The following is a 26806-nucleotide window of genomic DNA, read 5'->3' as shown; positions in this document are numbered from 1 at the left end:
TGTATATAGTGTTTTTATATATTTAAATGTACAATATGTATATAATAGCAAGATGTTATAATTCCTATTTGTTTGCCAATCAGTCTCTCCCCTTCTAGATACCAAAACTCCCTGTATCTAAAAAAATATATACAGAATTTTCCATGTTGTTAAATAGTCTCTTACAAGATGTCTTTAATAGGTATATAATATCTTCACAATGGGCCATAATTTTTTAACCTGTCTCCTGTTGTTAGCTATCAAAACTCTTTGAGTCTTACAATAGTATAAGTAGTACTATATAGTGTACAAGCTATGTATTTATATTTGAGAATAGAAGTATTTACATTTAGGGCTAAAATTATAACAATTTCCTTAGGTCCAATTATTGGAAATGTAATTAGCAATTTTGTGAATGTGAATATTATTACTACTTTTTGTACAGCCCTGCAGGACAGCTGTAGCAAGTGTAAGCACCACCTACGAACATACTATTATTTACTTCCCTTTTCCTCAGATGATGAGGTTAAATATTGTTAGGTTTCATTTGTTGTGTTTAGTTTTTTTTTTCTTACAGAATTATTTGACTGGCTTTATAAATCATTATTTATCTTTTTTTAATAAAATGTTTGCACATACTATGTTTACATTGACAAGAATCGCACTTGTTACACAATTATATACTCCAAACAGTAAGATGACTAGGAGTCTTAGTTTGTTTCATTATTGGGCTTTCATTTCAGTAATAAAAAATACATAAAAAATTTTAAAATGCCACTTTAGGAAACTGTTTCAGCTCATAAGGTTTTTTATTTTATTTTTTGGCTGTTAAGAACATTTTATATATTGCTCTGAAACTAATTTTCTTTTTTATTAACTTTATTGAAAATCAATAATTATATAGCATATTAAAATTGTAGACAAATATTGAAATGTGAAAGGTATAAGATGTAGACAGTGAATTTTAGAGAAATATTTCTGAAATGAGTACATAACATGAGATTAATAATAAAGCACATTGTAAATAAATCATTTACAAATTTAAATGAATATAACATAAGAATTACTTAAAATAAAAATGAAGAATTTACAGATCAGTCATATAATAGTTCACTCTTCCAAAATCAAGAAACATATTCATATAATTAGAATTCTCAAAGTAGAAAGGGGTATGCACTAAATACTTAAAGATTTGTTTTTTGTTTTTTGTTTTTTTTTGGCAGAACCAGGGTTTGAACTCAGACCCTTGCACTTGCCAGGGAAGCGCTTATTCCACTGAGCCATCTCCCTGGCATGGAATAAGGCTTTTTTTTTTTTTTTTTTGTTCCTCGAATGCCTTCAGGGCACTTTTGGCCAGCTGGAGAGGTTTGAGGGAGCAGGGGAGATGGCTCAGTGGAATAAGTGCTTCTCTGGAGAGGCGTGAGGTTCGAACTCCAGCAACCTGAGGCTGACAGCTTTGTGGAAGCAGCCACTCAAAGACCTGAGCTAGGACCAGGCCCCCACTTAAAGATTTAAAATTTCTGAATTTAGTTGAAATTATAGCACCCCATTTCCAAGAAAAATGAACCTTTTGCACAAGAAATTTGAATAAAATCATACCAAGATACACAAAAATGAAATTGTCCAAAACTAATTGTAAAAAAAAAAAAAATCATTAAAGCACATACATAAAAATATTAGCTATGGAAGAACAAAATTAAATAGCATCTTCCACATTAGAAAAAAAAAATCAAGTGGGTAAGAAACTAAACTAATTATTCAAAGGACTGAAAGAAGAAAAAAAAAACTGTACTCGTTAAATTTTATACTTAACAAATGTACCTTTGAAAACAAATATTTTCTAGTTACACAAAATCAAAATATTCTAATACCTTCAGACATAACATATAGAAAATAACAAAAAGCATAATCCAGAAAGCAAGACAAATTGCTGTATGGTCCTGGATAAAAAATAAAGAGCTCTCAAAATGGTAGTTATGCAAGACTATATAAAATATATTAGATGAACCCATTTAAAAGGTCATTGAAGATTTCTGTAAAACAGTATCAATCTTATGTCAGGTTATATGCATATTTTTTCGTGTGTGTGTGTGTGTGTGTGTGTGTGTGTGTGTATAAAAGACAAGTGATATAAAGTCAATGAAAAATGGAAATACACTTTTAGGAAAAAATATACCATGTCTTGTAAGTAGATTGTAAGCTAAAGATACAGTATAAATCTTAAAACAAAAATTAAGATTAAAATATTTTCAGGAAAATTAAACCTTAATTAAAAATTGAGAGAGTCACATGGAGAGAAAACATTCTCTCAGGCTTTCACAGAGAGCACACTGGCCAAGCAATGGCTGTGACTCATCCACATGGCTGACACTGACAAAGATTCTACAATCTGAGATACAGGATCTCAGCATAAATCCTGAGGGGATTTCACTGACCTTATCAGACCCAGAAGCTACAACTCTTGTTGCATAGGTCCTGCTTTACCTTGGTCTTAACCATTCAGCAGGAAAGTATAAAAATGAAATATAAGAAGTAAAGCCATGCTGTTATGTTGAGCTGTAGGGGACTCAGGTCAACAATTTCTGACATTGCCAGTCAAGCAGAAGACCCAATACTAGTATGGGCTACTGGACTCTTTTAGAATATTTTGCTGAGTTTACACACCTATAATATTCAAATAATGGAACTTAACAAAAAAGGGGATACAGATGAATGTCCATTTTGTATCTGTGTATTCAAAGTGGTTAGGATAAATATATAGTTACATTCTCTTAATGAATAGAGAGATTTGTTCTAATGGTGTTTGTAAATAGGATATCATGCCTGCATCTTGTACAGCAATTAACCATTAGGATGAATGTATGCAATGTGTTAATTATTGAAACTGTCCTACCAGTTTGGTTTGAAACTGTCTCATTGCTATTTGTTTCTCAATAAAACTATGGGGAAAAAAAGATGTGACAGATACCAAAAAAAAAAATTTCAAAACAATATTCCAAAATTAAAATTAAATTGTGAGTCCAACTAAGAGTCCAGAATGTTGTGTATTGTATGTATGAATCTGTGATCAGTTCAGCGTACTCAATAGTATTTGAATAGGTTAATATATACAAAAATATCAACTATGAAAAAGTTTTCAATGTAGTAAAGAATTACTAAGAATAAAACATAAATACTGGAATGGCAAATATATGACCAGCAGTTCTAACAGTTTGGGAATAGGATATCACACGACATTCTAGTATGGACATGAACAGTGTCCATGATGCTTACTGGTGGCCAGGTGTCACTTGTGGGACTGAGCTACTGCTATTTCCTGTGGATATCAAGGACTCAGATAGAATCATGACCCATAGGGTGCAGAAGTCCATTTGAAGAGTGTGCTGATGGAAATATTTTGCTGCTGTATACAAAAGAGTAATAGAAACACTGCTGTTGTATACCTCTTTTTCTCCTGTGTTTAATTGTTTGCCCTATTTGGTGGGTTCTTTCCATTCTCATTCATGGAATTGTGGTCATTTCGATCCCTCTCTAGAACATCATTTAGTAGGCTGTGTAGGCTTGGCTTTGTCATCATGAAATTCTTTAGTTGTTCTTTGTCATGGAAGTATTTCACTTCTTCATTATACTTGAAAGAGAGTTTTGCAGGGTATATCAGTCTGGGTTGGAATTTGTGTTCTTGCAAGGCTTATAGTCCTTTGCTCCATGTTCTTCTTGACTTGATGGTCTGTGAAGAGAAATCTGCCGTTATTCTGATGGGTTTTCCTTTAAATGTGATCTGTTTCTTTTCTCTAGTGGCTTTTAGTATACTGTTCCTATGCTGAATTTCTGAGATCTTGATTGCTATATGTCTGTGTGTGGTTTTAATTGGGTTGATGTTTTTTGAAGTTCTATATACTTTGGTTACCTGAATGTCAGATTGTTGCCCCATATTTGGGAAGTTTTCTGCTATAACTTCTGTCCATATTTTTATATCATTTGTATTAACTCTTTCTTTCTCATTGATGCCTATTAATCTTATGTTATTTATCTTTCAATCATCTTACAGATTTTGAATTATTTTTTCCTGCATACAGTTGTTTTTAACAGATCTTTTCTTACCTTTTCACTAGCTGCAGTGATGTCTTCAAGGTCTGAAAGTCTATTTTCACTTTCATTCAGTTTTGCAAGCTTGTGATTGAGGTTCTAATTTCCTGTATAGCACTTTGAATCTGCTTCATGCAATCTATTTCTTTCCTATATTGCTCATTCAAGGATTCCATCATTTTTCTATTCTCTATTTTTTTATCAGTGTCTTCTTTAGAAGCACTTAGAACTTCTTTCATTGTATTTATCATCTTTTTTACTTCAGAAATTATTCTGATCCGATTTCCTCTATACCTTTCTGCAGTTGTTTCTTTACTTCAGCTGCTATTACTTCAGAGATTTCAGGTATGTGATTTCCAATTTCTTCTATGCTATTGTCTCCTGTATTTGTTTTGGGTGGGCTCGAGGCCTGAGAATGCATTTTGCTCCTTTGTCATTATGTATAGAACTGTCTTCTGACCTTGGTGTAGAGCTTTGATAGAATTGTTACTTTACCACCAGGTCTGGATCTACCAAGTTCAAACTCGCCCAAGTGGGTGTAGCTTGTGTCTGACTGCTGCGCTCCACTTCTTCCTGCTGCAGCCCTTGGAAGTAAACCACTGTGCCATGCTAGCAAGATGTTCTACTCCTGGATCGGCCGGGTGGGTCTTGCCTCTAGGCTCTCTGCAGGGAGTCCTGCCCCAGAGTTTCACACCCAGCCTGTCTGATGGAGGAAGTTCCACTTACGTGCCACGCCTGGGCGCTAGCTTTAATGAAGATTCTGTGGGCACCTGGCGGTCTCACTCACGCCGGGCCTGGGCTCTGGGTTGAATCAGGATCCGGCAGGCCCCGGGCGGTTCCATTCACACCTCATAAGATATTTTAAAGTGAGTTTTATATTTATTCTTTCCATTCCCCTTCCCTTTTAAGCCACCTTGTGTCATATTTGCTCACTTATGTGTTAAAATCAGTGGGTTTTACTGTGTTTACAGCTAAGCAAACATCACCACAATCAATGTGCTTTCCCTTTTGAATAAAAAAGTGAGTCCAGCTGGAGCCCCATTTAGGTCAGTGAATAGGAGTGGGTGGAGACATGCTTGACCAGGGGTCTGGTCCTCCTGCACCCTGACTTCACCCGGGATTTTAGCTGTGGTGCATCAGGAATGTTTTTAGGATTTATTTGTACATGTCAAACTGTAGAAACCTAAGCCTAGTGAAGGTTTTCTATGCAGTATGAGGATGCAGAGAAGGTAGAATGATTGAAAAGATGAAGGCACTAGTAGGAATAAAATAAGAACAAGCACCAGAAGTAAACATTGCAGTATGCTTTTGATATGAACCAGCAAGGGGGCCAGGGAGATGGCTCAGTGGAATAAGTGCTTCCCTGATATGAACCAGCACTACGATTCTTAACCTATCCTAGAAATGCTGGAGCACAAATGAGATCTGTTAAAAATATTGCAGTTCACATGTGAGTTGTGTAAGGGAAAGTTAAATATAGACCAGGAAATGGTTGTTGGTGTTGTCATCATACACTGTTGTTATGGTCACACATGAAAATGCCCTACCATTTTGGAGAGCAAACTGAAATATTAAATGACTTGCTTCTTAATCTTTATTTATTAGTACTTGTTTGTATTACATAATGATTGCATTCTTCATGGGGAGTTGGTCACATACCTAACACATCTTAAGTTTTTCTATCCCCTTCTCCTCTACCTCTCTCCCTCCCTTCTTCTCCAGATTCCCTTCCCATTTCAGAAAACTCATATCTCTCTACTTTCTATGTCTGTCTTTTCCTTTGCTCTTTATTTATATTTTGGACTTCTTGTATAAGAGAACCCTTGCCATACTTAAGTTCCTATGTCCAGTTTGCTATTATGATCTCAAGGTGTATCCATTTTTCTACATCGACTCAGGTTGCATCTTCTGTGACAGAGTAAGACTGCATCATGCGGACTTACTGTGCTTCCTTTGTCTGTTCCTCCATTGGTGGACATGTAGGTGGCTTTCAAGATGTGGCTAGTATGTATCATGCTGCTGTAAACATGGGGATGCATGTATCACTGTAACATGATGTCTTTAACTCTTTCAGGAAGATACCTAGAAGGGGAATAGTTGATAGAATGAACTTTCTAGTGTCTGTTGTTGGAGGAATCTCCATCCTGATTTCCATACTTGTTCCATACATTTCTGCCAGCAATGTAGACAGGTCCCTCCACAGCCTCCTCAGCATTTATTATTACTGGATTTCTTGATCGTAGCCATTCTTTCTGGGATAAGATGGAATCTCAGTGTTGTTCTAATTTGCATTTTTCTAATGGCCAGAGAGTTCAAACATTTATTTCCTATGGTTGTTAGCCATTTGTACCTCTTCTAAAAATTTCTGTTCATTTTAGCTGTCCAGTTTTTACCTTTGTTTTTTTTTTCTTAATTAATTTATTTTATATTGTGTGTGTGTGGCCAGCTCAGCCCACCAGGGGGTGGGGCTGGCTGGCATGTGGTGCTGGGGATTGAACCGTGGTCCCTGTGTTTTGCTTGGCTTAGCTTTTTCTAAGTAGGTGCTCTAGACCACTGAGCCATCTCACCAGCCCGCTGTCCAGTTTTTGTTAGTGTCTTTTATTTGGAGGGGGCCTTCTTATTTTTAGTTCTTTATATATTCTAGATACTAGTCCTATGTCCAAGGAATAGGTGCCAAAATATTTCCCATTTGTATGTTCTCTCTTCACTCTGTTGGTTGTTTCATTTGCTGTTCAGAAACTTCTTAATTTGACATGCGCTCATTTGTTGATTGTTGATAGTATTTCTTGTGCAGTTGGAGCTCTGTTCAGAAAGCCTTTGCCTATGCCTGTATCTTCAAGTGTTTCACCTATTTTATCTTCCAGCAGATTGTTTCTGTTTTAACATTTAGATCTTGGATCTATTTTGATTTCAGCTGAGTGTGTAGTGAGGAATTCGGGTCCACACTCAGTTTCCTGCATGTGGATAGCCAGCCTTGCAAGGACTGTTTACTGTGTTAACGAGGCGATCAGGGACCAGGGAGATGGCTCAGTAGAATAAGTGCTTCTCTGGCAAGCGCAAGGGCCTGAGTTTAATCCCCAATTCTACCAAAAAAAAAAAAAAAAATCCCTGGAAAAGGCGATCTTCCTCCTGGGTGTGCTTTGGCCCTTGTCAGAGATCAGCTAGCCGATGTGCCTGTTCTTGCTGCTGTGTCCTCTCCTTTGTTGTGTGATCCCCATGTCGCTTTTATGCCAGTGCTTGAGCTGCTCCTTTCTCCCTGTGCTGTGGTACGCTAGCCTCATGTCCAGGGTTCTGGTGCCCCTGCTCTGCTTTTGTTGCCCGGAATTACTCTTGCTATTCCGCTCTCTTCTAGTTCTATATAAATCTAAGTATAGCTTTTACTAGTTCTTTGGGGAGTGGGGTTGGTACTTTGATTGGGACCCCATTAAATCTGTGCCTCAGCTGTGGTGTCGGTGCCCCAGATCAAGAACTTTTACCTCTGGGGAGAAAAATCAGTAGACAAGATTTCCTTGGGCTTTAAATCATTTGAAATGTCTTTATTTGGTTGTCTGTGACTCTGTAACTACTCAAAATATATTTAAATTACCCTTTCTAGAGGATATAAAGGAGTTTATATTTGATAGCTTTATGTCAGTTAAATTGCTTTAAGTAAATTGGCTGTTAACAGTAGCAGATTTTAAGTCTTGGGAATGCCTTACTTTGGTTTATTACTACTTATCCTATAATTTCCATCTCCAAGTGAACATTTGGTGAATTTATTTTTATCAAGTAGACATCTCTAAAATTGAAGAGAAAAACAAAAAAAAAAAAAAGATTTCTTTTGGTTAGTTAAATGTCAGTTGCTTAATCTAAAAAGATAAAAATATTTTTCTGGGCTGAACCCAGTAGTTCCAGAGCAGTTTGTGCATCTCATCCTGTCTGATCCCTAGGGGTGGTGTAGGCAGGTGTTACTCGTTCTGTCTCTTGGGAAGTCACTGATGCAGAGTTTAAAGTCCATGCCCAAGCTCAGACTCAGATTTCTCCTATGCATAAATAACATTAATGCTTATCTGGCCTAGTCCTTGACTTGCCTTCAGCCTCTGCATTGTTGACACTTTCTGGACAAAGCATTGTTGACCATTGTTTAAATGCAGCTTATTTTCCTCTTAATGAGAAAGTATGATGAAATCACCAAATCTCCATCAAGAAGAAGTAAATCAATGAAATTTCACAGCAAGATCAAAACGAAAAGGGCCGGCAGGATAGCTCAGCACAGTAAGTGCCTGCTTCGGCAAGTGCAGGGACCAGGGGTCCAATCCAGTCCCAAATGCCGCACTGGCCCTACCCCTGAAATTGCTGAGCCAGTAATTGAGTCCAGGCGTGGTGGCACACCCCTGCAGTTCTAGCGCTGAGGTGGCTGAAAACAGGAGGATCGCTATGAGTCTGAGCTGCATAGTGAGACCCTGTGCCAAATACATAAATGGAAGAAAAAAAAAGATCAAAACTAGAAATGTCAAAGAGAAAAAAATTCTAAATACTTACTCAACAGCCACAACTAGCTGAGCTGTGGACCCAGGGGTCCTCAGGCAGATTTTTGAAAAAAATTACTATAATGCATTTTTGCTTAATAGAAAACAAAAGTATATAGTTTAAAAATACAAATTTTATACCTTCTATATATACTGTATTACAATAATTTTCACTATTAAGTCTACCTAAAAAGACAAATATTGCCCAGATTTTCAGGACTTTTAAAACAATCTTGAGTGGAAGAGATGACTTCTAAATAGGGAACAGAACACAGTAGAGGGAAAATACTGCAGGATTTTACCAGGTAAAAATTAGTACAATGAAAAGCAAAAGTAAAACCAAAAGGCAACAGATAGAGACAGAAGTGCAGACCATGGGCTGCACAAAAGGCAAGTTTTTTCATGTTAAAAAGCTCTTTGTGGAAGCATTGAGAATACTCATGGCTAATGTGGTATAATTGTAACATTTTTTAAAATTAAGAGAGGTCTACCCGTTTATCTATAGAGAATTGCTTTAATAAAATGTGATTATCCATCTTGTAAAATGTTATTATGAAGCTGCTAAAGCTGATTATCCCAGAGAGATGTCCATGATGAGCTAATTGAGACAGGCCTGTTGCTAAGTAGTATACATACTATGATCTCCTTTTATTCAAAATAACAATATACAGCATCTATTTGTTCAAAGGCAGATGGGTAACACTGGTTAAGTACCATTTGCAGACTGGAAGGGCAAGAGAAATTACAGAGAAAGGGATACAGTATTAACTTTTCTGAAAGTCATCTTTACATTGTCCCACTCACTACAATTAATGTGCATTACTTGTAATTTTTGTACAGGTAATTGTAGCTCAGTGGTACAGTACTTGCGTAGTGTGCCTGAGGCCCTGGGTGGTTTGATTTCCCAACTGCACAGGTAGGTAGGTAGGTAGGTAGGTAGGTAGGTAGGTAGGTAGGTAATTTTAAAAGATATAAAAGAGGCCGTGAGGTTAGTGCATGAAAGAGACAAGCTCATAAGTGGGTTCTGAGAAAAATAAATGCTTTGCCTGTTGAATATCAGAAGCTTATAATTAAGAGTACAAGTTAAAACAGCAATAAGATGTCAGCTTTTAGATCTGACCAAGTTTTAAAATTTTTGATGCATATCCACTTAGTAAGCAGCTAGACTATCTGAGGCACATTTAGAGGGAACAGGTGTTGAAACAAATCTTTCAGGAGACTGTTGGGTAGAGTTTATTTAAATTTTAAATAATTGGATCAGCCAAATAGCCCAACGGATTAAAGTGCCTGCCAGCAGGTGCAGGGGCTGGGGTTTCAATCCCCAGGCCTGCCTGCTGGCCCCGCCCCCAGGATGTGCTGAGATGGCAATTGAGACTGGGTGTGATAGCACACGCTTGTAATCCTAGCTCTTGGGAGGTTGTAAACAGGATCACTATGAGTCCAATCTAGTAGTGAGACCCTGAACATCCTGCAGACCTTTCCCTAAGAATACAATAAGTAAATAAATAAATAAATAAATAAATAAATAATTTATGACCTGGAATCCGACTTGTAGAAGTTTATACTGGGTATCTACTCATCCAAGCACAATAGTTTATGATAGCAAAGCTTGAAACAAAAGAAAAATGTTAAAATCTCTACATGGCCGTACTTTGGAATACTCACAGATGTAGTAAAGTGGAGGGAGACACTATACTTTATGAAATGCAGCACACTACATCTATAATGTGCTTCTATTTTTTTTTATTTTGCCTCTTGTGTACATGGGTATCCATATGAAATTCTGAGTGAGATGTCACTGAATTCTCAATTACCCCAAAATGACAGTAGGATCTATAATATAAGGTACATTGAATTTGACTGCATGGTCTTTTGTATCTTTTCAATTTTTTGCCATATGTATGTTATTTTTATATCTTTAAATGATTTCTGAAAAGCTGTTGCCAAAAAAGTTCCTCAAATTGAATAAATTGATCTTTATGAAAAACTTTAAAAGGAACATTAAAATGTTCAAATTCATCTTTTTCCTTCTAATTATGAATGACTGCTATAATAGCAGACAAGGGGAATTTCTAAAATGCAAGTCCCTGTGAGCATGCAGGCCCTGGCTGCATGCTCCACCGGCCTCTGGCTGAGGGTCCCCCAGATCCCTGTTGCGTCCCCACCCAGGCCTGTCCTGGCGCAGAGGTCCTGTTACACCCGTCTGGGGACCTGCAGAAGCCAGGCATGCTCTGCTGCAGACCCAGAAGGCTGCTGGCCCCAGCGTGGAGATCCGCCCTGCGCGTCTTCTCGGGGAGCCAGGCTAGCCATGTCCGGGCAGACTGCGTCAGATCACCCTCCTTTCTGTCTTTCTTAGTGTTTCCCATTAGGAGATAATTGTGCCATTGTTCACACTGACATTTGACTATTAAGTGAAGTAGGTAATCTGAAATTCTAAGAATGTACATTTCCCTCATGGGATCCAAGAAAGCGTTTTCATTTTGGGTGAGGGAAAAAATAGCCCGTAAACATCATTATTGTTCTTAAATCAACATTTAAGGAAAAAGTACAACCATAAGGTATTTTGTGCCCAGAGCAGACCCAGTACACAACCCCGGAATCCCATCTGTTGATTCCTTTGCTTCACTGCAGTCCTTCTCAGACCAGCTCTGTCCAAAGTCGGGCTCTGCTGCTGTATGTGTCAGAGTCCAGCCTGTCCCTGCCCAGACCTCGGCCTCTCAAGGACCCTTGCCACTCTTTGCTCAGTGGCTGAGAACACCAGTGCTGGATCTAATTATTAACCTAAAATTCCCGTACCTGTCCCCACTCTAACACTAGCGCTGACCCTTCTACAGTTGTGCAACAACCCAACATAAATAGAGAAGGAAGGCTTTTGCTTCCTTTCTCTTAAAAGTAAAATGAGAATGATTACTATTAATTTAAAAAATAGTATTTTGAATTTTTATTTCAGCTCTTTATAATATTTTCTTAAAAATTAAAAGCTACAGCCTTTTTGTGTTGGCACTAGTTTATCTCCGTACGTAAAGATAATAATTAGCATTGTTTTCATCTTTGAAGGACATGTGAATGTATATTTATATTTTCATTTTTGCATCCTTATAGCAAACGCATTATTTTATATACTTTTTGTATATTTTGTAAACGTACTGTTTTCTATAAGCTTATTAAAAGTTTATAGACTTTTATAAAGTGTCAACACATAGTTTAGGGTATTTCTTTTAGAAATTTTGTATTTTCGCTGTAAGAGCTCCACCAGCCAGTTGCTTATTAGTTTTTAAAAATATTTTAAAACATTAAATATCATCATTACCAAAAGTTCAGAGTACACAAATGGCACATATTCTTACTCTGTAGGAGTTTTGGAGTTCAATTCTGTTTTCAATTTTTTTCCAATACAAAAAGAATATTAATCACTGAAGATACAGAATAAGTAAAGGTAAACAATATGCTGATATGTAATATTTTAACTATGAGTGCTAAACTTTGTTTATAGTATTTCCTGAATTTTATAGGAAATACTAAAGGTTGCTGAAATATGTTGCTGGAAATGGATGGCGTGGTGCCATGGTGAAGTGACGGCTCCTGGGATGCAAACGGCTGTTCCTGGGGGCTGGAGCAGAGATGTGGGATCCGCGCCCTGCGCTCTGGTCCTTTTCAGATTAGGGAGCCGCGCCAAACTCAGACGCATCACAAAGCCATGTGTGGCAGTCCTGGCCAGTCCCGCCTAAGTGATGTCATGCCGCTGTGCTCTCCATAAGGGTGTCTGCAGACCAGACCAGAGCAGGGCAGGTCTTGACTTTGTTGGTATAGTTCATGGTCTTTCAAAAAGCACACCTCTGCTTCTTTTTGAGATTTGCATTTTATTCTTGATTGTCATCTTTATTCTTTTATCGTGATTTTAATCTAATCTTTATGTTTTAAACCTTTACTTGCCAAGCTGTTTCATAACACAGCTTCCAGCAGCCTCCAAACCAGAACTTGCAGGCAGAAGGAAGAGAATAAAACAGTGCGGTAGCTTTCTCCCAGCAGCTGTTGAGAGTGATCACTGAATCTGTTTGTTCTTATCACAAGTTATGCATACGCTTATTTGTGTGCTACTTCTTATGTAAAAATGCAAATCTAAGAAAAGCTACAGTTTTAAATTGTAAGGTAGTTTAATTAACCATCCTGTCTTCTTGGTTGGTTAGATTTACATTTGAAATTAAGAGAAAGATCTAAGTTTATGTAGTGCAGCTTAACGAGAGCCCCATAATTATTATCCCTATCTAGGGCCGACCAAATAGCTCAGCAAATTAAAGCTCCTGCCAGCAGGCACAGGAGCTGGGGGTTCAATCCCCGGGCCTGCCGTGCCAGCCCCGCCCCCGAGGCATGCTGAGACAGCAATTGAGACTGAGTGTGGTGGAGTGCGCCTGTAAGTCCAGCTCTTGGGAGGCTATAAACAGGTGGATCACTAGGAGTCTGATCTAGTAGTGAGATCAGACTGAACACGCTATATACTCTTCCCTAAAGTGCAAAAAAAAAAAAAAAATTAATATCCCTATCTAAATGTGATTTTTTTTTGAACTTTATTGCTATTAGTTTATGTTTAGGAATTGGCATAGCAGTTGTAGTATTTAGCTATATTTTCTCACTGCAGCTTCCTTAATTTAGCATTCATTTTATTGATCATTTTATTGCCTTTAAAACAATTTATTGAGCACCCTGAAGTATAGTGAAACTGATTTGTTGGGCATCAAGAAACAAATATGTCTCGAGTGCTCCCAAGTGGTTTAATATCTGGAAAAGAGCTACAGTGAGGACCTATTGAACTAGGTAATGAGATACTATTGGGCTTTACACACCAGTGAGGAAGCAAACTTTGCTTTCTTTTATACAAATTTAATTAGACCTACTTGATTTCTAGGTTAAAGAAGGCTAAGGAAGGCCCATAGAAAGGCCAGAAATGATTGTCCCGGAGCTCTTTTTCTTCTGCTCAGCTGTCTAGACAAATACTTAATTAAGTGTAGTTGACACCCCAACCTTCCACAATTTCAAACCAACACATCTGACCCGAGAAAAGTGTGATCATGTGTCCTCCAGTGTTGGTATTTACATAGGATATATTAAGCACTCAACAAATGGTAGTTGACTGGCTAGGCCTTATTTGCCAAGTTTGCCAAGATGCACCCCTAAGTGCTTATTTTTTTAACCTGTTGAGCAAAAACATTTAATAGGGTGCTTATAAATACCTCAGACATTTTGCTGAAGACTCACATTGCTTTTGGCATAATTGATAGTGAGCTGTTCTTGCCAGTAGTAATTTCTCCATTGCTTTCGCTCTCCTGAGATCATCGATGCCAGACTTTTTAGCTTGCATGAGACAAGTAAAATGTCCCAAATTGTTATCAGCCTTAGGTGGTCAGTGTTTTTGTTTCATTGAAAAGTTTTTTTTTTTAAGAAAAAAAGCAACAACAAAAAAACACTGCCTGCTGTAATCATTTCATCAATAAAGAGAGACTCAACATCACCAAAATTAGGAAGAGGATCAACTGAGAATACGAGACGGTCTGTAGCCTGCATGAAGTATGGCTTCACAACTCATCCCCTGCTCTTCTCTTCCTCACATGGCTGCTCAGCTCCTAGAAAGCACAACTGGAGACCACTTTACCTCTGAGTGTTAACCTAGGCTCTCCTGAAGGCGAGTTTCCATAAACTGCCCCTCTGAATGTATGTGTGTTATGCCAGTCAATATTCAATTAGATTATTGAAATGTAAGTTTGGGATGGAAGCCAATGAATCAGCCCTGTTTTTTTGCTTTTTAATTTTATTAAATTGAGCATATTTCTTGGCTACGTTTAAACCATGGAAATTACCTTGCATCAAGCAGGGTTCTGCCCCAAGGATCTCAGAGTCCAGTACTAGTGGACTCCTGGCCCCAGAGGTTGTGGCAGGAGACAACAAGACCAAGCTGGAGAATCACTGGGAGCCTGGAGTCTGCAAGGATTCCACTCACTGGTCCATAGATGACCCCCTCACCCACAGACTGAGAGACACAGATGAACAGATGTAACCCAGCTTCAGCTTAGCTGTGGTGCTAGCTTCTTAACCTCATCCCTTAGAGTAATGAAACAGTTGTATCAAAAATCAAAGTGAGGAGGAATTTTACAGGGATAGCTGGCAAACTTTTAGTTAAGTTTATTGTAAGAGTGTGTGGATATAAGTGATGGCTACATAGTTGTCCTTTCCCGATCTTAAAGGACAGGAGGTGGCTACTTCCAACAGAGGATGTGAGCTATCCCAACAACTCCAGGCACCCAGATGTGGTGGGGGATCAGAAGCCATGCATAGTGGACACTGGTGCCTCCGATACACATTCTCAAATGTCATTATCAGTTCCAGCAGTGTAACATCTTTTAGCAAGAAAGCAGTGTAGACAACTTTGTCTGAAAATAAGGTAGCTAGGGAGATAGCTGAGCAGTCTAAGCACCTACCTGGCAAGTGCAAGATCCCAAATTTGATCTCTGATACCGCATTCCATGCTGGACCCAGAACCCCAGGTGCTCCATGCTGGCCAAGACCAGGCATGGTGGCACATGCCTATAATCTCAGTGCTGCAGAGGCTGAGACAGGAAGATCACTACAAGTCCTAGCTGCATAGCAAGACCCTGTACCAAATAAATAAATGATTTTTTAAAAAACAAAAACACACTGAGCACACCACTGAATTGTTTTTTGTTGTTGTTGTCTTTGGTTTTAGTACAGGGTCTCATTACACAGATTGGGCTCGTAGTGATCCTCCTGTTTTCAGCCTCCCAAGCACTGGGATTACAGGTGTGTGCCACCATGCACGGTCTCAATTGCCATCTCAGTACGCCCCAGGGGCGGGGCCAGCATGGCACACCAGGGAGCGAACCCTTGTCCCTGCGTCTGCCTAAGCAGGTACTTCAACGTGATGAGCTATCTGGCCAGCCCCACTGAATTGTTGATAGTGGCAAAAAAAATCACTTTGGTATTCATCAGTACGGTGTGTATAAATAAATGAAAATTAGCCTTTCAGTCAGAAACTATTCACTCAGCGATGACTATGACATATACTGACTGGCATAGAAAATGACTATGAAAATCACAGTGCGTGTTTAAGGCAATAGATAGGATACAACATATGTGTGCACACATGCAGGTCCTAAAGGCACTGAAATGCTCCCCCCTGGTTCTGTGGGCCTTTCTGGTGTTTCCTCAGAAGATGTGTCCGTTTGCCCAGTGACTGGGCAGAAACTGTAGTCCACCTCTCTGCAGCCGTTGCTGGCGCTTGGCGTGGAGATTGTAACCAGAAGGCTGGGGCAAGGCGGCCGTGGCCTCCTGGGACTCTGGAACGAGGGAGGGCATATCACCGTCTGCAGCCTCACAGCGTCCACCTTCCCACAGTTCAAGCTAGAGGCAAAGAATGTGTCCTGATGCGCAGAGTAAATGGACATTTATTCAGCTTGAATTCTGTCTAAAGTAACTACATATAATGAGAATAGCAAGACACTATGAATTTTAAGCATGGTTTTGAACCCCCACTTCAGAGTTAAAAGTATGGAAATTCCAAGAAAGGTAAATTTGAGTCATTTGCAAGAAAATGGTGGCACCTTAAGACCATAATGTTAAGTGAAATTCATCAGACCCAGAGCTTAAATGTTACATGGTTTCTTTTACATGAGAAACCTAAAGTATGGACAAAGAGAAAAGTAAGACGCACATGACAGGAAAAAGGAAACGTGGAAATCCCTCGGCGTCCAGCCGCCCCTGCGCTCCTGGTCCTGTGGTGGGATTCTATAGCTCCTGCAACACTGGTCCCCTCAAATTTTGAATCCAGTTCTTTCTGAGATCTTGGAAGGCAAGCATGAAGGAGCAGCACCCTGCAGGCCTCTTTAGGAAGGAGACGTTAGTAAATGAAGCTGAAGTTGCTTCACCTCAAAATCGGCTAGCTTTGGTTTTGGTTTTGTTTGTTTGTTTGTGATACCAGGGATCAAACTCAGGACCTTATGCTTGCCAGGTAAGCCCTTACTCTACTGAGCTATCTCCCCAGCCCTATAAATGAAACTTTTATCTTTTTTTTTTTTTTTTTTTTTTTTTTTGGCAGTACCAAGGATTGAACTCAACCCTGCGCTTACTGAGCTGTCTCCCTGGGCCATCACCTAGCTTTGGGCATATTGCTAAATGAAACACTCATTCATGAAATTTGTAATTACTCTTTCCTAATTTGTGCTGAAAGCCAAAAGCAGTGACGTCAGGTTATGTGCCCTTTGGATGGAACACCCGTGTGCCATTTCATTCACATGCATGATTAAAGCTCGACAGTAACATGGAGGATATGGGGGAGCTTTTTCTCCAGAAAGCGATAACTGTGTCACCACCAAGGAGTGAACTGTAATGCAGACTCTAAATTTGAAGTGAGCTTTTTTCCCTAATCAGCTAATCAGAAATTACTCAGGCAAGAGCCCTCAAGAAAATCATTATTTATTTTAATTCTTCATTTTTGAGTGAAAATTTATTTCCTGTCTTACGCAGAATAGTAAGTAGCAAGGCAGGCAAGTTGAAAGCCATAGCTAGTCATGACTAGAACTATTCAGTGTTTTGTTTGACACATTTTAGAATTACTTCAGTTCTGTAAATTCCTTACATATGGCATTCAATTATGCTAAATAGCCAAATAAACCATTCATGATCCAGACTGTATTCCAGCAGCCTGTAGCATATATCTGAAGTTCCCTCCATTTGAGGCTCTTTTGAAAGCATATACGTTAAGGGAGAGCAGTTCTCTAACTGCTTGAGTCACTGTAGGCCTCAGGAGCCAGTCTGTGCGGTGGGGTCAGGCGTGAGCAGAATGGCCCCCTGCTGTGCTAGCTCCTACCTGGCTCCCTCTAACTGTGCCCAAGAGACAGAAGAAGGGTGTGGAGCACACATTGCCTCCCGGGCAGGAGGTCAGTAGACAGTTGTACTATCTTGCTTTTGAATACAGCACGATGAAGGGCGCGACTGTTGGTAAACTGCATCCATGTAAAAATCTTAAGGAGACAGTGGTGGTCGACATTTCCAGAGAAATCACAGTGACTCGGTTCTTTTAAAGGCATGTTTCTGAGTGTAGTTGCCAAAATCATTTTTTCTTGTGATGTTTTACTTTCAAATAATACCATTCTAGAATATCAAAATTTTAAGTTAAATTTTTTTTAAAATTAAAAAGAATTTGAAATATGCATATTAAATAATATTCCAGATTAAAAATGTAAGAGCTAGGAATTGAAGGAGACAAACAATTATGAAACTAGAGCTTTACAACACTGTGAAGCTCTGTTTCAGATGCTTTGAACCAGACACTTGGCAGCGCCATAATCCTGCTAATTGCCTTCCTGTGTATATGTTTCCATTTACCAGCTCTGTTTGGGCTAAAATGCAATCATTTTGGTAGGATTTGGAATATATCAATATTCCTCCCTTCCATGCCCGTCATATAGAACTAATAGTTTCTACACGCAAACTACGATTTGTCTCTAAAGGATTTTCCAAAATGTATTAGTGTTTATAAAACAGGTGAAATCCAGAACACTATACCTTCCTATAAAATACAATGATAACAGAACCAAAGGCAAAGACCCGTAAGTCCCCTGCTGTCAGCATTGGGGCATTGAGGCCCACAGGCCTGACACCCTCCACTCTGGTGACGTGCAACCCTTGGGAACCCATGCACTTCAGACTCGTTTCCTTGGCCACAAGTGCACCATGTCAGTGTTGAATGCTACCACCCACAGAAGTGCTTGTACCCTCATAAATCTACGGATGTGATGGTGCATGCCTGTAATCCCAGTATTTGGGAGGCTGAGGCAGGAGAATTGTTGAAGTGAGACCAGCCTGGGCTACAAAGTAAGCAGAAGACCACATAGCAAGACCCTGAACTACATAGCAAGACCCTGTCTCAAAAAGACAAAAGAATAATAATTAACAAATCTTCAGTGGGTTCAGGATTTGGAGACAAAGATCTTTGAAACTGCTGTGTCCATCCCCCTCCACCTTTGACCTGCTGCCTGCATGCTGCACAAAACTGGCAGCAGCCTTTTCCAGAGACACACCTATCATACCTGTGTGTCACCACGGCAGCCTGGCTGTATGCCCCCAGGCACCCCAGATCAATCTGAAAGCATAGGGTTTGCCATCTGGTATCTTGAAACAGTTCTCTGACACAGTTAGAAGTAGGTACAGCTATGAGCCTGGACCACCCTGACCCCATAGGTGGGATGCGTGGAGGCCAGCACCGTGCTGTCATGTCCGCACCATGCACACCACACCTGTGTGATACGTTCTTTTCTACAAGAAGGCAGTTTTCCTTCTGATGGGAATATCAGAAGGAGGGTATATAACCCTTTTTAAATCTTGTTTTTAACAGTATCTTGAAAAATCTCAGTTTATCTCTGGTTTTCTCTTGATTTACCACATGAATAGTGAGGAGCAAATGCATGGATCCACCAGCAATTAAGAACTTTGGGGGCCAGGGACATGGCTCAGTAGAATAAGCACTTCCCTGGCAAGCGCAAGGGCCTGAGTTCAATCCCTGGTTCAAAAAAATAAAAAAATAAAAAAGATAAAAATTAAATTAATCCTAGGCAACACATACACATATTAAAAAAAAAAAAATCTTTGCGTAGCGCATTACGCTTCTCAGCGTTCCTAGCGTGCACGTCTGAGCGTGCCATCGCAGACCTCGATGCCTGGAGCTGCAGGCCTGTCCCCGATGACCCCGGGACTGGGCCTTTCTGGCACTCTGTGCCCTTCCACCTTTCCAGCACGGAGTTGTCATCCTCCCTTGCCCTAGAGAGCCACAGGTGATAGCTCTGCTGTGCTGTTTCTCCATGACATAGGAACTTCTAGTTTGGCTCACAGGTTATTGCCTTGATGCAGTTGTGAGGTGTCATAACAGCACCTTAATGGCCAGCTGCTCTGTGCATGGCCGTCTGTGAATAAAATCAAAAGGTCACTAGTCATCCCATGTGAATGGCTGCTGATTCCTTCTAGCTAAGCCCACTGTGCTGATAAAAGTGGACATGTTCCCAGATCCTAAAATTTAAGACAGTTTCTAAAATACCTGAATACATGATCTTCAGATCTATGTTTTTAGGTGTCTGTACTTTCATCAGATGTACTGTACATCTGTAGAAGAAAATCAGGATTGGACCCCGAAAAGAGCAGGCACAGGCATCCAGTGGACCTAGGACCCTGCCCCAGCTGCCCCACTCACTGTCTTTCTCCATCAGCAGCCTGGCGGCAGAACCAGGGACAATGTGGGTAGACTTTGTCCAAACAAAGGGTGTTGGTTGGAGAGTTTGGACAACAGTAAGAACAGCATTTCAGCAGGACTGGAAAAAGGAGACTGTTAGCTTCAAGCCTCCAGGACCAGGCCTACCTCTGTCTGCTAGCTGGCCCTTCTGCCCAGGGTCCCCCGAGTCCGCACTGATACTCTGCCACAGTGTGGGTAACTCCCTGGTGAACTGTGCTGTGGTCACCATACATCTCATTGTGGATGGTGGCTTTGGGCGCTCCCAGAACTGTTCCTGTCTATCTTGGCATCTGCCATATTCCTTTGGAATTCTTTGTGCTTTAGTCTCTGTCTCTGCCTCACTGTAAAGACTGAAAAAAGAGTGATTTTTGAGCATGCCTGTAACCCAGCGCCCTGCATAGTCATCCTAGTAAATGCCCATCTGAACATGAAAATGTCCATATGTAGGTATCAGAAAAGAAACTTATTGGTCAGAAGTATGACTGGTTTCATCACTCATTTGAATTAACATATATTTTTTTTAGTTTTAAGTGGTTTTCCAGAAACAAAGTATACTCAAGTCTGACCATGTGTCAAGAGTTGCTTCATGTGTGTTTGTGTGTATGCGTACTTATAACTCTTTCTAAAAAGACTAGCTCTTTTGAAAAGGCATTTCCTGGGTAAGGGGTGTAGCTCAGTGGTAGAACTCTCTTGCCTGCCATGCATGAAGCCTTGGGTTTGATCCTCAGCACTGCAAAAAAATAAAATAAAATAAAAGCATTTCTCCCAGAAAGCAATGAACCGTGCATGAGGTATAGTAATATTGGAAGCCCATGCCTTTAGCCTCATTACGTTTATATAATGTACTGTTGTTCAGATCCTCAAGCACAGATTAAATATGATAGGATATAAGTTAGTGCCACAGAAAATATATTTGGGAAGTAGATGAAATAATGTAGAGATAAACATGAGAACAGAAATCTAGTAAGTGGAAGGAAGTCGGAGAAGGTCAAAGTAGATAATAAATACTTGAAATTGATCTTTTACCTAAATAAAACATCATGTATGTCATGCACATCCAACTTCCATTGGAATCTGTGTTAGCTTTCCATCACTGTAATAAAATACCTGAGATAGTCAAATTAAAAAGAACAGTTTATTGTGGCTCACAGTTTGGAGGTTGTAGTCCATGGTCATTTGGTTGAATTGCTTTGGCACCTGTGACTAGGCCACATCTCTTGGTGCAGACACACGACAGGAAGCTGCTGTCTCAAGGAGAGAGAGGAGGCCAGTCCCCAGTGCCTCAAACTTCCCACCTCCCTGCTGCCTGTCAAACACCGACGTTGGAGACATCAAGATCCAGCCCTGGCAGAATCTTGAGCCAACGTTAACTACAATGGGGAAGAGTTTTGTGTGGAGTAGAGTGTGAACACTATTTTGGTCTGGCTTTATTTTCTATTTCAAATCACTACACATCTCTGTGTCACATCTGCATGTTCTGAAATACTCATTTACCAACTGCAGGCAGATAAATACTTCTTTCTTAATGTAAAGTTAGTCAACACTAGTTTTCCATTTGCAGGTGTGAAAGCCTAAAGCAAATAGCCCAGAAAACCCAGCTGGATTTTTGTGGACTATTAGCCAGGATGCCACTTAGAAGAAGCTGCCTCTTGCTCCTCCTCAGACCTGTGGGAGCTGGCCCTGTCTGACTGGTAACTCTCCACCTTCCTTTTCTAGTGGCATCGGGAGAAACTGGCCATGGGCCTCCGGAGGCAGCAGCATTCTGGCGGAATTTGGGACGCTGCATCTGGAGTTTATGCACCTGAGCCATCTGTCAGGAAACCCCATCTTTGCTGAGAAGGTGATGTTCTCTGCACTGCTTCGCAGGCTCTGCCTCCTCAGACCACCCAGCCTGCCACTCCCACTCTGCCAGCTGCCCCAGTAGCCATGCTCAACTTGGGCTCCCATGATGGCCTGCCAGAACTTGGTGGCTTGAACAACAGAAATGTGCTTCCCACTGTTCCTCGAGGCTGAGGAGGGCGAGATCAGAGTGTGGATAGGTCGGGTTCATGCCAAGCGTTTCTGGACCCTGTGTCTCTCTTGAGCTTTTCGTCTGCACAAAGCAGGAGGTCACTCTTCTGTCTGTCAGTATGAGGGCTCTGACCTTGTCATGAAGGCTGTATTGTTCTGACCTGACTTCCCAAAACCCTTCACTGAGGCTCAGGGTGTCCGGCTGGCAGCTTGGGGGAGGGATGCTACTTGGGCACTTCGACTTCATCTGTGTAAGCACAGACCTAGTCCCTCTGTGGGTGGGCTCTGGGGACCATAGATATCGGCCACCTAGTGCTCACTTAGTGCTACTATTTTTGTCATAATAGTAAGCTGATGGCACTGCCTTTGTTCTAACTCTGAAATGTTTAAGTCACCTCCTTTGTCTGAAGGGTAAAAATATAATCAGGAAAGAAAAAATGGCATGAGAATTTTTTCAGTTTGCATAGTAATGTTTCATTTTCTGTTGTAGGTGATGAATATCCGAACAGTACTGAACAAACTGAAAAAACCCAAGGGCCTTTATCCTAATTACCTGAACCCCAGTAGTGGACAGTGGGGCCAACGTAAGTCTGAAGCTCTTCATTCCTTCAGTTCACAGGGCTGTGGGGCACAGGAATAGAGCACAGAGGGCTCCTTTCACACACAGTCTGCCGTAGGAGCACTCGCAGGAACGAGTGTGTCACCTCCATGTCAAAGTGTGAGTATGGGCATGTGTGAGCACACTCGAAACCATTAGCCAGAAAGAGATCTGCTCCGGGAGTGTGTCAGGCTGCAAGAAGCCGGTCAGGTGCAGAGGGAAAGGGTCTCCTGTGCTGAGGACAGGGATTTTCCCAAGTAGCTAGATCATACTCCTGTTCAACATGTTCTCTCTTTCTGTGTATTGCTGGGGAATTAGAGGCACAAACAGTGTTTTGTGGACTTAGTGTTAAGCTAGTAGACAAAGACTGTTAACAGGACAGCTACCTTTAATGTAGTGTCACACAAAGACCTGATGCTAGAAGCCCCCACTTCTGACTTCAGACTACTTTGAGTGGGGCTGTAAGACCCGTGAGTGAAGGCCAGGTTCCCAAGGCAGCTTGGGGCTCCAGGGGTAGGTGAAGTAGCAGCTGAAAGCAAGTGAGGAGTATTGAGCAAGCCCACAGCTGTGGGAAGGGCTTCACGCTGCCTTCAAGTCTTCCTCTAGTTTGACATCTACATTTAAAGACCATATCCTTAGGTGAGCATGCCACACTGCTACATGCTGACAGCCACACCTGCCTGGTGGTGGTGGTCTCAGAAGGCCTCAATGTACTCTACCACCACTTAAAAAAAGCCAGCCCCACTGTGAGTATTCTTAGTGAAGCAGCAAACAGCTGTTGGCTCAGGTGCACGTGGGGTGCATTGATGGCAGTGGGTGTTTCCTGTGGTGGAAGAAGGATGTGCGGAAGGGCTCCCGCGTGTGCTTGAGCGGTGAGATCGGTGCTGCCGACTCACAGTGGCTGATGTTTGCTGTCCCTGGGGCTACTGTGACTGTTGTTTCATGGGTCACTGTTTTTATGTGAGAGAATAGCTAAAAACAAACCAGTTATTCAGACTTAGGTAATTGGTAGACATGTTCTTGAAAATAAGCCTGTCACTTCAAGGAAAAGTGACAGAATTTGAGCCAATGATGAAATTCAAGTTTCTAACTAAAAATTAGATTCTTGGAAGACACAGATCTGCCACAGGAATTTGACACCAGTAGTCTTTTGATGAGATTGATGGTGATCCGAACAAGGGGTTGTGATAGTGTACAATGAAATGTGTCACCACCTGGAAGATTTATGTAACTCACAGTGTGGTGTTTGCAGTGACCAGTGCTGCTGTCACAGAATCATGCATGAGAAAAGTGTCACTCAGACACAAGACAGGCCGAGAGATTCTAATGTAACTGAGGGCAGCGTTTTTGGTGCAGCTCCCAATTCTACATTGCAACTCACCTTTAAAAAAATAACTTAACCTTGAAACAACCACTTGTCATGTTTCATAGCATCAAAATAAATATCCACGATTATCTCACAAGGCTATCAAAATACTCTTCCTTTTCCTCCCGGTAAAGCTGTTCAGGGCTGACAGTTCTTCATGTGTTTTAGCCAGAACAACACAGAGCAGTTGACTGAAGCTCGAGGAGACCTGGGAGCCCAGCTGCCCTCTAGGAAAGAAAACATGAAGAAGAGGTGCAAAATGGAAAGCAGGGTCAATCTTCCTACTGTTTTTTGTAAAATAACATTTTATGAAAATATTTATATTAATATCATGGATATAATAATTGCTGTTTTTAATAAATCAAAAAGCTTTTAAAATTATGGTTTAATTTTCCAATAGCATAAATACTGAAAGTGCTCATATCAGCAAATTCCTCAGGGTGCTTGTTTATTTTTAAGCCTGTAAAAGTCCTGACATAAGTCTGAGGACCCCCAGAGTGTTGGGGTGCAAGATGACACAGTTGTGTAGGAGGGTGACTGCTTTGGAGTTGTCCAGCACAGATCTCAGGGGTTGGAGGAAGAAGAGTACCTAGGAGTCACTGATGCATTTCTTTAGGATTTGGAAGTTCCTATGAAGAGGGACAAGAAGCCAGGTCATGGGAAGCCTGGCTTCCCTTCCTGGGTCCCCGGACCCTGTGTATTTGGCCTCTCCCTGGCACATAGAGCTCTTCTGTTGGGCTGCTTGTGGGCAGTTTCCTTAGGGAAACTCAAGGGCTTGCTCAGCCTCACGCCCTCCTCCCCTCCGTCCTGGGCTCCAGCCCCAAGGAGATGTGCTTAGTTTGCTCTTCTTTAATCAAGGCTGCCTGGCCATGCAAACCTAAATGGCTGTTTCCTTGGCCTTGCTTCCTCCTTCCTGCACCAGGGCCCAGCTTGGTTGCCATTTCTTCCAGAAGCTTCTCCAAGGGCCCATATGGGGGTTGTCAGCGTCCACCCCAGGTCATCTGCCTCCTCTCCTGCCCCACTGCACTGTGGGTGCTTCTTGTCATGACCACTTTCCTGACAACTCAACATACATCCCCTCTTCCTCTGAGAGCTCTCATGAGGGTAGCCCACTTGGGGCATCATGCGTGGAGATCACACACAGCGTCTTGGGACTAATCCACGTTTACTTCATTGAATTTTGCGAAGATCATGAGCTTTGTGTGTCCTTCAGCCTCTGTTCCTGCTTCCTAAGTTGCCCCTGCTCCTCAGCTGTGGCTCAGAGACAAGAGCCTGTCCAGGCACTGGTGCTAAGCAGTCTATAACCACTGGTGCTAGCTGTGAGATCCATGTTGTGTGACCACTGGCATCAGTAACGGATTACATCAGGAGAAATTTAGGTTCAGGCATGCTGAATGACTATAGGACAAGTTAGGCATAAAAACACCATGTATATTCTCCTAACAGTGGGAGCCTTTTCCTGCTGGGAACCCTGGTGTCTCCCCAGACCCACTGCAGAGTTACAGGGACCCTGTTGCTGTTCCAAGCAACATCCCCAGCAGGGAGCTCAGTGAGCCTGTGATGCATCACCAAGAAGGTGTGTTTTCACCTCTGCTCCCTTTCCAAATGTGAAAGGTTTTATAAGCAGAGAATATAAAAACTTAGCAAAATTAATTAAAACAAACACCACTACTTGATCCCTTTTTAAAATGAATCTCCAAACTCCAGATTTGTCTCTTCTACCTATTAGAGAATCGTAACCCAGCAGAAGTCAAGCTGCTCGGGCTACTGCTTTTTAGCTCGTTGCTTTAACTGCGAAGGACACGTATGGATCAGGGCTGTCCTTCCCCACCACTGGGCTCTGTCCTTTGCGTGGTGACAGTCACTGGACAGTGATTTGCTTTCCCATGCATCACTGGCGTTTGTCTCCTGCGATCATGTTTACAGCGAGAGAGCTTGCTGTTGATAAGCTGATACTCGGTCTGTTTAGTTTGTAAATGTCAGAGGTTCTTGTGATTTATTTAGGAAGCTATAAAGGTCACTTTGAACACTGCTATTTTAAGAATTAGACTTACAACCTTAGGAACACATTTTCCATTAAAATTAATTAATATAATTCTGGACTTTCTGCAGTAAGAAAATTGCATATGTAAGTAGTTAAAAATATGACCCTTCCTGCCTGAGGGTACAGTCTTTATAAAGGTTAATTTAGGAGAACTTTTATTTGTCCCCTCATCATGTGTTTATCCAGGGCAGGATACTTTCTGGGCACTGATGTGGACTGGGAACAGAAAGGGCCTGGTCTTGGCTCTCGGAGACAAAAGACAATTTGGCCACAGTGGGAAACCACAGGAGTGGTTGTGTGCTCTGCTAAGGCTGATGATGGGGTACCTCGGTGTCAGCAGCTCCTGGGAGGCCATCCACGGTACCCATAGGAAGTACGCATACCTCAGGCAGGCAGAGCAAGGCCTGGAGGAGCCCTGACGGGCAGCACATGCTGTTCTTGAAGAACCAAAAGGACCATGTGGCAAGGGATCAGCAAGCAGTGGGGGAGAACACTGTGTCGGAGCAATGGCCCTCGTTGCAGAGCCTCTGGGCTCCAAAGACCAGGGCTGAAAGGCCAGGGGTGATGGGACTCACACATCAAGAGGGCCCTCGCCAGGCACGCAGTGTGGGAGCTCCAGCGAACCTCTGTAGTGCAGGTCACCTTCCTGGACTTTCTGGTTCCATGCAGCAGCAAGAGCACATGCAGCTGCTGGGTTCTCTGGGCTTTAGGAGATATAAGTGGAATCTGCTTCTCCCCATGCCAGAGGAAAGGCTGGCAGTTCTACGGCCACTGCAGACACAGAGGCACGGGGAGGGGCCAGGGGCCAGCAGGGCCAGGATCACAGTGAAGGCAGGAGTGTGTGGGCTTGGGCTTGGGAGATGGGGAGGTGGGATTCAGGGCCTGGGAACACGGGTGTGCTGAGCGACGGGGACAGGCAGGGGTG

General features: G+C 41.5%; 1 protein-coding gene across 1 annotated transcript in view; it reads left to right on the top strand.

The window, feature by feature from the left end:
• The window catches only part of Man1a1 (mannosidase alpha class 1A member 1), a gene marked incomplete at its 5' end in the record, with an annotated part of 149695 nt that overhangs the window by 107237 nt on the left and 15652 nt on the right, over positions 1-26806 (top strand). The window contains 2 exons of the mRNA XM_004630292.2: positions 21580-21703; positions 22364-22457. Coding sequence (XP_004630349.1) covers positions 21580-21703; positions 22364-22457 — 218 coding nt within the window. The remainder of the gene's footprint in view (positions 1-21579; positions 21704-22363; positions 22458-26806) is intronic.

The sequence above is a fragment of the Octodon degus genome, unplaced genomic scaffold, assembly GCF_000260255.1.
Source record: "Octodon degus isolate 3935 unplaced genomic scaffold, OctDeg1.0 scaffold00034, whole genome shotgun sequence".
In the NCBI taxonomy this organism is placed as follows: domain Eukaryota; kingdom Metazoa; phylum Chordata; class Mammalia; order Rodentia; family Octodontidae; genus Octodon; species Octodon degus.
This window is presented reverse-complemented; position numbering and strand designations above follow the sequence as displayed.